This window comes from Antedon mediterranea, chromosome 7 (genome assembly GCF_964355755.1).
Source record: "Antedon mediterranea chromosome 7, ecAntMedi1.1, whole genome shotgun sequence".
In the NCBI taxonomy this organism is placed as follows: domain Eukaryota; kingdom Metazoa; phylum Echinodermata; class Crinoidea; order Comatulida; family Antedonidae; genus Antedon; species Antedon mediterranea.
In genome coordinates this window covers 5,355,379-5,367,673 of record NC_092676.1, presented here as the reverse complement: position 1 = coordinate 5,367,673, position 12,295 = coordinate 5,355,379, and the positions used below count along the sequence as shown (strand labels likewise).

The 12,295-nt window shown below is 38.5% G+C and overlaps 1 protein-coding gene across 2 annotated transcripts; it reads left to right on the top strand.

The window, feature by feature from the left end:
* The first annotated feature begins 3,178 nt into the window (after positions 1-3,178).
* Positions 3,179-10,839, top strand: LOC140054235 (uncharacterized). Of its 2 annotated transcripts, XM_072099156.1 has the most exons (5): positions 3,179-3,287; positions 3,823-4,346; positions 7,139-7,266; positions 8,948-9,270; positions 9,984-10,839. In XM_072099156.1, coding segments are annotated over exons 1-5 (1,473 nt in total). In that variant the 5' UTR covers positions 3,179-3,286; the 3' UTR covers positions 10,481-10,839. The 2 variants fall into 2 exon arrangements, with proteins under 2 accessions (XP_071955257.1, XP_071955256.1); XM_072099155.1 differs by lacking the exon at positions 3,179-3,287 and having other exon boundaries at positions 3,774-4,346.
* Positions 10,840-12,295: the final 1,456 nt, after the last annotated feature.

Below are 12,295 nucleotides of genomic sequence, written 5' to 3'. Positions count from 1 at the left end.
TACAAGTGACCTCCCCCCCCCCCCTTTTTTTATTCGACATAGGCCTATTTGATGCCTGTTTTTTGCTCGGGGCACTGCTCAGGGGCACCCATAAGCTCCGGGCCCCCCATAAGCTCCGGGCCCATGGGTTTATCCAGTGAGTGCCGTTACGCCACTGGGGGAGGTGGGCCGCAGAATACGATCAGACGGTACGGACGTGTAATCTAGTTTCGGAGAATATGGACCTGGACGTGATATCCGATTAAAAACATGCAAAAGAAACAACAGAAACTCGGGAAAGTCTAATTAGTTTCAATCAACACGCGTACTATGCGTAATAAAAAGACAAAGGAAATTCCTGATAACAACAGGACACTCACTACTGATTTATTGCACTATTTTATAGTGTTTATTACTGTTGTGTTATGGTTGTGTGAGCAGTAGGCCTATTAACGACGAATTCAAATCTGTCAGTTTATCCTTTTAAAATACCATGGAGGTAAAATTTCATGTCAATTTGAACTATTTCGCGAATACTGTAAATGACAGTTCGGCGCACCATACTCAAAATAGTTTAGAGTAGGCCTACTAAAATAGTACTACGGTTTACACGCTCTTGTGTCAATCGGAGTTACATTACAGTTTAGTTTGTTACTACAAAAACAAAAAAAAGACATCGGTTATCATCTTAAGCTCTGTCCACACTTTCAAACTAGTTTGACAGGATATGACATTATCATGTCCTTATAATGAGCACATCACATTTTTTTGCCACCAAAGTTTGATAGTAGGCGTATATAGACAGAGCTTTATATGGTAATAGCCCACCTTCTCTCGGTTGGAAATTGTTTTTTTTTTAAATTAATCGATCTGATACAATTCCGATGTATTGTAGGCTACTTACATCGGAGTTACATCGGAGTTAACGATATACAAGGGAGTTAAGCCTGGTGTCCACTTGGACGCAACTTGAGGACGACGTGGCGTTTCATACGTAATACTTCAGCTGAAACACACACAGACAAAAGTCGAAACGCGATTTAAAAAGACAGTAATATTCCTACAGACTTTGGACAAGTTAAAAAGTTAATTGTATTTTGAACAGATTATATGGCACTGATTGTCACGGTTTAAAAGCTATTAACTTACCTTACCTCATGAACGCACGTGTAAATATCTGGTCATTATAGCACGGCTGCGTTGTGTCTATTACATGTATTTTTGGTCGTGCTCACTGGTTTCCAATTGGACATCACGCAAGGACGTTTAGCGCGCCGCAAGTAACTTGAACAATCACGACGCGATTGATCGCCCAACAAGCTCGGTGGTTTTGTACGCGGTCAATTACTCAATCCAGGCCCGTATCCAGGGGGGGGGGGGGTGCGTTGGGTGCAGACGCACCCCCCCCCCCCCCAAGTCCCAAAAGGTCCACTATTTCCTCGGTTGGTATTTTTTCTTGTCTTGTTTAACTAAAGACAATATCATTATATATATACAAAATTTACATTATCAATGGTATACAAACAAAAATATGCTAATATAAAATGAAAAAATACCGGTAATTAAATTACGGAATCTGAACTGACTACAAACTCGATGTAAAACATGCGCAGTCGATCATGTGACGACAAGCAATAGCTTAGCGCTTCATGTACGCGGTACGCGGTAAAGTGTTTGCTGGAGAAATACAGACAACTTAACGTCAGGGAACACGTGTACTTTTTGTCGGGGAATATAATATACAGTAAAAAGCGTTCGCGTTCACTTAGTAGCTAGCTTCAGCGCCTAGAAAACCGCGACGTTTCATTGACCGTGAGAGTACGTCAGAGTGATATTATGCACTTTATATGCATTCATTATTGCCAGCGATCTAACTTACTACTAAACAATAGCTAGGTACGCACTTGTCTGGCGGTATCCCTTTGTACGAATCGTTCAACGTTGGGTCGAGACGCGTGATATCAAGTTTCATCCAGGGACCAAAATGTGTAATGTGTTATTTTCCAGGCGAAGTTTACCGACGGTTACGTCGTGTACTGCGTCGACGTACGCTACACTACAGCAAAAACGAATTATGTTAATTGTTCGTTTGTTCACCAATTTTTTAATTTACAAGTAAACTTCTGTACCGTGGGGCACCTAAAATAAATTTTTCATCCATTACTAAACAAAAAAACATGCCATTTTCGCTTAGCCAACATTATAGCTATAGTTATTACATTTTCAATATCCTGTATGTCATGAATTTCTCACCACTCGGAAGTCCAGATGGTACGCATGCATACACCTGGGAGGAATAAACTTTTTTCCCCGACTGAAAAAGGTCTACGCTTGCGTTTTTTAAGCCTCTAGGCCTGATGTTTCCAAAGTATAAAATGCAATTTTTTGAAGACCTGCAGCTCTAGTTTTAAACATTTTCTTAGCTCAGCCCCAACAATAAAGCTGGTCATATTTCGAAGAACAAGAAGTACATTTTCCGGGACCTAACATCTCTATTTTTCAAACATTTCTTAGCTCAGTCACAACCCATGATAGGGACTTATATATTTTTTTTCATGTTTTGAAGTATAATAAGTCCAATTTCCGGGACCTCCAACTCTATTTTTCAAAATTTTCTTTGAACTTTTATTTTTTAAATTGAAAAATATGGATTGAAACCGTCATCGCGCATCGTTTTTTTGCACGCAGTATTTTATTTATGCATTATAAAAAATGGAAAAAATGGCTACCCTAAATCTGATTAAAAAGACCTCAAATGACGCTAGAACGCGTTGCTTCCGGGGGCTTCGCCCCCTGGACCCCCACCGGGGGCCCTTGGCGGCCCCCAGCCTAGTGATGCTCGCTTCGCTCGCATAGCCCCCTCGTCGGGGAATGTAGCCCCCGCGTTGGGAAGATCCTGGCGCCACCCCTGCTGAGTTGGCCTCATCATGAAAGCGTTAAGTTCTGGTGTCCATCGTTCAACTAGCCCAAGCCACAACAGAGAGTCTTACATCAGTCTTTAGAACGTCAAATAACGCAAATTTTTCCAGGGCCTTCGGCCCCTGGACCCTGACCGGAGGCCCTTGGCGGCCCCCTGGCCCCCAGCCATTGTTGCTCGCTTCGCTCGCACCCCCCCATTATAAATGCTGCATACGGGCCTGCAATCTGTCGCTGTGTTTACCGCGATCGAGATTTACGAAGTAGGGGTCGTAAGCTTACATACGTAGGCGGATAAATTAGTTTTGTAACACAACTCCTTGTCATTGTTTTAAAAGTTCAATAAAGTAGAATACGAAGTAGAGGCCCGAGTAGAGGCGAAACAAATTAAAGTAGGTCTAGCTATTTCACATTATTCTTTCGATCCTTTTAAAAGAATTTTGCTGCTGACGACATCTTGTCTCCTTTGCGTCTACCGTCCAAATATGAATTCCCTACCAATTTTCACAGGTTTTTTTCATTACATAATTTATGTTCTGATTTCTGTAATGTTGACTGACTGATTCATTTTGTGAGTGAGTCATGTAAAAATGTACCGCAGAAGTCCACGCTCTGTAGGCATATAGGCCTAGTGCTCATTTGCGCGACTATAAGTTTAATTTATATTGTAGGGCTACAGTATGTTTTGTTTTTATTTTGTTCAATGTGGTTATGGTTGACTGACCCTCAAGGGCAGCATGCAGGACGTCGACTCGACGCGTCGGCTGTAACAAACGTGAAAGTCAATTGGGGTTTATTAGGTTAAAATCAGTCAAGCGTTAAAGAACAAGTGTAAAGGGAATGGATAGAGTGGTTTGGTGTTACTTGTATAGTAGGTGCTGAAGTGTCCACACCAATTTATCAGCATGTTCTTATTACGGGTAACAGTGATTCTTTTCGGCCTTCTTCTCGTCCGTTCCGAAAATGACGCTAAGGTTATTATCATCGGAGCTGGTGCATCAGGTCTGAGAGCTGCTGAGATTTTCCATGAGAAAGGAATGGATGATTTTATAATCATTGAAGGAGCTGACCAAATTGGCGGACGAGTAACCGACGTGCCTTTTGCTGGAACAAATGTGGATATCGGAGCAAGTTGGGCACAACCGGGAAATACCTCAATAGTAAAAGTCGTTAAAGACCTAGGGATTGAACACCATGTGTCTAACTTCGATTCTTTGCTGGTGTACAACCAGACGGGAACCGATGTTACAGATTCTACAGACCCGATCTGGGAAAGATTTGAAGCTGCCATTGAGTATATGAAAGAAAAAGCACAGGAATTAATCGATGAGAAAAAGCCAGACATCTCGCAGCGTGCAAGTCTTCGTCTGGGCGGATGGCTGCCAAAAACACCTGTTGAGAAAGCCATCGAGTGGTTTGATTTTGATTTTGAATGGGCAGACATTCCAGCGGTGAGTTTTACAATTTCCGGTCTACGTAACGTACTGGTGATTTCTTAAATGCAAATTTTCAAGGCCACACAATAATCTGTTCCTATTTTATAGGCGTGGCTAATATCCCTCTCGCTGGACTAGACTACAGAAGTGCGTGTACAGTTTATTGAATAAACGAAACACTGTCCATTGTATAAAATAGTAGTTTCGGGGATTTAGATTTAACCTCGCTTTTATTTTATTATCTGAACATTAATATTATAGGCTACGTTATAAGAAAGATTTTCTTGTGTGGTGAGCCGCCGAGTCTATTTACATCACGATTCACGACACGACTACAGGGAAATAAGTCCAGGGGCCTACTTACTTTCCGTTTAGATAGTTGTTGATTGTGAACAATACTTTCAGTTTGTATCCATTATTAATCGGATGCAATATGTAGATAGCTATAATAAAGATGTGTTATGGTGATGTGGTTATAACTTGATCGATAATTAAATCCACCAGCTAATCGATCATGTTACAAACGTTCAATTACATTAAATAAAACTGTTAATCAAGCATAAGAAAGGACAACATAGAACAACTAATAAACCTTTACCATGGGTTTAGATCAAGATCGGTATATTCTGTCATGGCTATATGAATGAATGGCAGTAATTCGTAGACAATCACGTTTGTCAAAACAATACACAATAATATACTGTAAGAATTTCCTTAAAGTTGCCTGGAAAAAAAGATCCGAGTTAAAAAAGAGCTAATTTGCATTGTTGCTTTATAATTTTGTTTATTAATTTTCACTATATATTGTATTTAATGTTGAAGAGAAAGACTGGTGTAGGCCTACATCTCTGTAAATCTTTTTAAATTACTATTTGTGTTTACTGTATTCGTTGATCTTAAAGTTTATTTTCATACTTTAATTTGTTAATTAACTATTGTATAATTCATTTCCTTTTCTTTTTCTTTAAACTTATGAACGCACCGCCATAAAACGTGTGCCGCTTTTCTAAAAGCGTCTGTTCAAATAAAGTACACAATGTACTCAAGTAGCCTACGTACTAGATAATGTCACTATAAATCCGGGTCTACGCATTGTTCGTGAAGATCACAGCAGACGATAACGGGAAGAACAGCTATGACGCATATATATATTGCTAACTTTTCTGGCTGTTTTACTTTATCGTTTTGATTTAGCTTTTCGCTTTTTTTTTTGTATCTCCATTTATATTAAAATCTAGTAAATATAACCGAAAGTTGTTTAGCATTGTTTCCAAGTACAATGTTTAATGATAATGTTATACCGAAACAGGATGCAAAAATTGCAAAGTAGGAATATGGTAGTATACCGTGGCCTAATGCCAGCGTGATCGTAGCGCGCTATTGACTTATTTATAATAGGCCTAAGGTGAACATGAATATAGTCAAATCAAGACGCCATTTATTTTAAATAAACATTCTTAACAATGCAAAATAAATATTTGTGAAACCAATAAATTGTTAGTTAGGGCCTTAGTGAACATTGACATTTTATTTATGCAAAATTTCACCCTTCCGGGCGTTTGAATTAGAATATAGCGCACTGGTTTCCGTGTGGCCATGTTGAGTTTATATAGTAGTAGGCCTACTGAATATGCAGATCGGTTTGTAGCCGATTCAAGGCCAATTCCGATCACCCCAAACTACACACAGCGATATCGAATTATTTGTTGGGTATGGGTTAAACCAGGAAGTTGTATATTTTAACAGTGAGTAAAGCAATTAAAAATTGAGCATTTAGGCACTCCTTTAATTTGTTTCCTTTTAGATTTAGGCCTACGATAAGTAGAATTAAAATCCTTTGATTGGTTGAAAAATTCAAAGGTAGGGCCTATATACGATCACGGTTTCTTATTGGAAACAAATTTTAGAAAAAAATACATGCACGAGAAGACTAAAAATTTTAGCTCATCTTTAGACATTAGTTTACAGATTACAGATTCCTTTTATTATCCAATATAATGGAAACTTATTGTTTGAATGGCGAAATCAAATGTTGATATAAAGTTTGCGGTACACCACTTATATTCTTTCTGAAAAGAACTATCGAGTTTCTCGACGTTTCGATCAATATGCTTTGATCGTCCTCAGGATTGAGAATGTCTTTTCAGAACTAATATACGTAGTGTAGGCCTACCGCAAAATTTATATTAACATCATAATGGAAATTACATACAATGCTCATTATGGACCTATGTTCATATCTTGGCTTGCCTTAAAAAATATAAAAGAACTACAGTATCTTACAAAATCTTTTGTTATAATTTCGTATCCCAGCTGGGCAGAACGAGTACTCGTAACGGTCCGTCTGCGCATTTTACCTTCATGACCTCACCCTACTATACCACGATAACGATAACGGAGCTGATAATGTCGCGCAATCCGTACTTTAAGTTGGCGGCAATTATTTTGTATTATCTTGACCGTATATTAAATATTTGTGTCAATATCACAACGAATCATTTGGATCATTTTTGTACCCTATCATTACGAACCTTAAAACAAGTTTTTCCATTTTTCAGAATGTATAGGCATCTGGCCGCCAAAGCACATGAAGTGCCTTTCACGATCGAGGGCTCTAGAGCGTGGTTCCCACTAGGACTACAGTAGTGCGTGTAAGACATTGCGTTGCAACAGATGTTTTTCTAGTGTGAACCAAGCTTTATATGAAACAATTGCCACGTTAAATGTTGATGCGCTGCGTTAGCTAGTGGTGGAAACGGGCTTTAAAGAACCCACATTCTAATCTATTTTTATTTTTACAATCACAGGTAACGTCAACTAAATCGACCGCATTACTTCCTGCCGATGAAAGTGTGCTTTTTGTTAAAGATCCACGAGGATTCAAGTTCATCTTCAATGCATCAAGTGAATTTCTTTTTAATGATCCAGCATTTGAGTAAGTCACGTGTGTTGATGTCACGTCAGTGTGTGTATAACTTATATAGTTTACCTCCGCCAAGGAGGTATATGTAATCGATCTCGTGGGTTTATCTGGCTGGCTGTCTGTCTGTTTGTTACTTGGCCAAATTGAAAATTGGCCAAGTATGTTGATCTGTTTGGTTTGTGTGTTTGTTTGTTTGTTTGTCATCACTCTAGCGCTCACAGTTTAGATTTAAATGACTCCAAATTACTACCATACATGTAACCTGGTGCAAGGACGACACTGCCCAATTTTGGTTAAAATCTGGACCACGGTCCCAATTCTGGACCACTTTAAAAAATTATTTTCAGACCTGCTAGTGTTAAAAGATAGGACAGAATTATCATTAGCCGGTGAGCAGTCTTAAATTAACAAGTACACTAAAATTGCATTTTCTCGAACTCCTTCTCCAAAAAACTTCATTTTTGTACAAGAGGCAAGAGTTATAATTTGTGATTTGTAATTTTAAAACATAAGTTGATTTAATATACAGGTTTTTTGATGCGAATAGTTTAAAAACCCTAATTCTTTTCAAATTCACCCGTGTGTTTGTCGCGTTGCTGTTCTATTGTTAGTCGACTGAAGCTATTGTTAGTTGAAAGGCTGGTTACATAACCTTTACACCAAACTCGTATACACATGATTGTAGTGAAATTAGCCTAAATCACAAACAGCATTAAGACACACGAAAATATATATATATATATTTTTTTTTTTCCGGAGAAATCTTATGCAGGAGAATTTTACAGTAGGCGGTGGTATGCACTCTCGGAGTGGCTTTCTAGTTTGTGATGTGCTTAGACGTACCTAAATACAATATCAAACAAAGGCTTGTTCCCAGTGTATTGGACGCAACGCAAGAACGAAGCGTAATGCAAGTGGTTGGACCAATCGCAGGCAATGTATTATTTAAACTGTCGCTTTCACTGGTCAACACGCTTACGTCCTTGCGTTGTCCTGCTGTAAAGCGTGGTTCCCACTAGAACGCAACGTAACGCAGCGACGTATCGACGCAATGTACTGTATTGCGTAATCACAAGTGGGAAAAGACGTCGCAACATTACTGCAAAGTCGCAGGTTTGATTTCACGCAGGCGGAGGCAATTGACCACAAAATAAATTACGGGAGGTTAATATTAGCCTTTACCTTCTTCCCGTCCTTTCATAATATCAGATCTCGCGTAGAATGTCCATCGTCCGAAATTTGCTGCTCTTTGATTAAGCGCTATTTGACAATTGTAAAAAAGGTACATACAATAAAATCCAAAATTATTTTATTGATATCATTTGGATTCAATCGTAAAAATCGTTCTGTATATTTTATGTGACAATGATCTAAATTATGCCATATTGTTTAATTTGTCAATACATTATGTCGTATGCCTACGGTATGACTAAAATCATAACTTTTTTTAATTCTCTTCCTTTAGGTATCCGACTAGCTTAAATTACTCTTCCTTCAAATTTTTGCTCAAGAACCATCTTTTTGTTTAGTTGCTTCTTTTTTCTTTTCTTTTGAGAGGGGGCCAATTTAATTTTTGATTCTAATTTGTTTGTGCTTTATTTTATTTTGTTTATGATCGGCTCAGATGGACCACCCTCGTAAAATATTGTTTAAATAAATAAATAAAAATAAATATTGGTTATTGTTTTTGCAGAGGCCGTTTGCATCTGAACAAACGTGTTACTACTATCAATTACTCTGGTGACAGAGTTGTCGTGACAACCTCTGACGGTTCAACGTTTACTGGTGACCAGGTGTTGCTGACGGTTAGTCTCGGAGTGTTGCAGAACAGTGCCATTGAGTTCCAACCAGATCTCCCTGATTGGAAAATTGAAGAACTGTTTAAATTTATCATGGGAGATTTTACGAAAATCTTCATGCGGTTTGATACTCAATTCTGGCCTACTGATGAATGGTTTATTTATGCCCATGAAAGAAGAGGGTATTTTCCAATTTTCTACAATCTTCAAGCTCAAGGTATGGTACGGTAGTAAAAGTCTTTTCAGGGATGGATCTAGGATTTTGATAAAGAGGGGCCGACATGGGAAAATAATCTACCCGGGGGGGGGGGGGGGGGGGGGCATTCTCTCCCTGGAAAATGTTCTAGACGCCCAGAGATGGCATCTGAGGCGTTTTGGTGAGTCGATTCTGAATATAGTGGGTTTTATAGACCATTATTTAATATAGGAAACTGTTTTTTTTGCGCCAAAAACCTGTAAAATCGTTAATAAAATCGTATGTAAATGGGTGCATAATATATAAATCCGCCCCTGCTTTTTCATGTTGTATTGTACAGTATTTCAATGCCAGTGCCATCACGTTTTGTTCGAAACTATAATATTAAGCTGAAGTATTGTATAATAACATACCAAATATTCCAAAATGTTTATATTTGTATAAATATGAAATCGAATCGCCGTCTAGAATATATGTATAGCCGTCTGGTAATTATATGTATAGCCGTCTAGGAGGCCTAATATTAGGTATCGCCGTCTGGAATATAATGTATCGCGCGTCTAGAATATTATGTATCGGGTAGCGGCGCTATACAATCTTTGCTATAGCCGTCAAAAATATTATGTATCGCGCGTCTAGAAATAAGTATCGCCGTCTAGTAATGTATCGCCGTCTAGTAATATTATGTACTGCCGTCTATATATAACCGTTTTTTCCTTTCATACTTGTTTTAGGATTGTTCCCAAACGGCACCAATATGCTCTTAGCCTTTGTGACTGGAAACGAAGCTAGACGCATCGAGCACCAGCCTTTAAGTGAAACCAGTGCAGAGATCACCGCTATCCTTCAGATCCTGTTTGGCAACGCGGCGACGGCCCCAGCTGAAATCATCCACTCTGGATGGAGTAACAACCCGTTAACATATGGCGCTTATTCAAACTGGCCAGTGGAAGTATCGGAAGAATGCTTTAAAAAGATGCAATCTAGAGTCGGTCAGGTATTCTTTGGCGGGGAACACACAGACGTTATCTATAATGGGTATATAATTGGCGGGCAACGCAGCGGCGAAAGAGAGGCTTTAAAGATACTAGATTGCATGAACAATAAAGATGAGTGTCCTATATGGACAGAAAAGCCCAAGAGTGATTGTGACTGTACATCTGGTGTTGATAGCCTAACCATTAGTATACTTGCCACTGTTTTGTCTATGTTACTTGCCCGAATGTTCTAATTCAATTATTGTAATTTAGTACATTTAGATTATTTTTTAGTCAAAACTGTTTTAAATATAGTTTCTAACGTACTATCTTACCTCCATAAAACAAAGTTCAATCCGAGATACGCTTTAGTATACTGCTGAAGCCGAACGATAAACCAATCTTACAATACGCTAGTTTTACGCCTGACGTGTGAACACCCCTAATTGTTAGCCATGCTATTTAGTAGGTTAATCGGGATATGAAATGAAAGAATTACTAAAGGTCGCTAGTGACGACTTTAAGTTCGTGAACTTATTATGTCTGACTGAAAACATGATCAAATTTGTAGTTCTATTTATAATTTCATAATAAATTCCAAGTGGCATTATAATTACCCGATATTTGGTTTGTTACATGTGTTTTACAGTATTATTTATTGGCTCTCTTTTCGCCGCTAAACTACTACGCAGGTATCATCTAGTCAACGAATCACACGCATTGAAACATATACACGTGCCGGTATTAAAATACATGATACGCACTGCTGAAGTAAAGCTTGGTTCCCACTTGCGACGCAACATTATGCAACATAAGCAAATGCCCTTCCAATAATTGTGTTTGCCCCCGCCTGTCTGAAATCAAACCTGCGATGTTTGCAGCATTATTGCGTCGTCGGTTCCTTCTTGTTATTACGCAATACATCACTTTGCGTCAATACGTCGCTGCGTTGCGTTCTAGTGGGAACCACGCTTAAGCACAACGTTCAGCGATTTAACAAATGACAAGCGATAGTTCGAATAATCCCAAACCCCTTGCATTGCGCTTCGTTCTTGCGTTGCGTCCTAGTGGGAACAAGTTTGAAATATAGAACAGGCCTAAACACATCACAAACTAGTTATACGTTAATCTGCGATAATAACAAGAATAAGACTTCTGTTGCGCTTACGTCCTTGTCATGTATCACGTGCTAAGGGAAACATATTATAGTCCACCAGTCGTCGTTTAGATTTTTCTCTGATACGAAATTCCAAACTTTTTACTAATATTAAGTTGAACCTAGACCCTAACATTCTTCGATTATAATAGACGTATATAATATGCAGTAGCAAATACATTTTTCTACCGCCCTCTGTCATGTTGAAATTCCTGAGGTACGACAGTAACGTCACAGCCGACCTTAAACAACTTCCCAACATCGGTACCAAAGGTAAGAGTACGTTGGCCTACTCGTCTTTAGTAGGCTAGTCAGTTTTAATAATTAAAAAACTGTAGTGCAGTTTAGCATTGTTTATTACTATATCGATGATAAGAATAGGCCTCCTTTTTCAGTCACTGAAGACCAAGACCAGTTATATTTTTGTCACAGGTCTTGACCAGAAAATTCGGAATTTCCAACGGAAATAAATAATAGGATTGGAATCGTGCAAAACATTTCGTTCCTCTTAGGCCTATGCGAATTTATTTCCTTACCTTTTCTTTTATCCGATTTCATAAAAATACAAATATTAAATTTTGTAGTTTTTGGGAGTTCAGAAATAACATTAAAACCTCTGCCAGCTTGTTGTAACGGAAGTGCGTCATAGGCGTTGCATTGAAACCTCTACAATACATTGGTCACTACAGGTTGTTTTTTCGAACGAAATTCTGAAAATGTTTACAAATAAAAAAGAAAAATTTGGGAAAAAAAGACGTGCAATAGTACCATTAAATAGAACCGGTAACTCCATTTGAACTACTGAAAGGCACGTGACGTGATTAATCAATCAAAAAGGTAAGAATATACTCGAGTGTGATTAGTGAATTTTTTTTTTTTCAGATCATCAACATGGCAGCAAAATGTAAGTCAG

Coding starts and splice junctions, on each gene's coding strand:
- LOC140054235 (XM_072099155.1), top strand. CDS start 3,801: ATGTTCTTATTACGGGTAACAGTGATTCTTTTCGGCCTTCTTCTCGTC. Junction 4,347..7,138: donor AATGGGCAGACATTCCAGCG/GTGAGTTTTACA, acceptor TTACAATCACAG/GTAACGTCAACTAAATCGAC. Junction 7,267..8,947: donor TTTAATGATCCAGCATTTGA/GTAAGTCACGTG, acceptor TTGTTTTTGCAG/AGGCCGTTTGCATCTGAACA.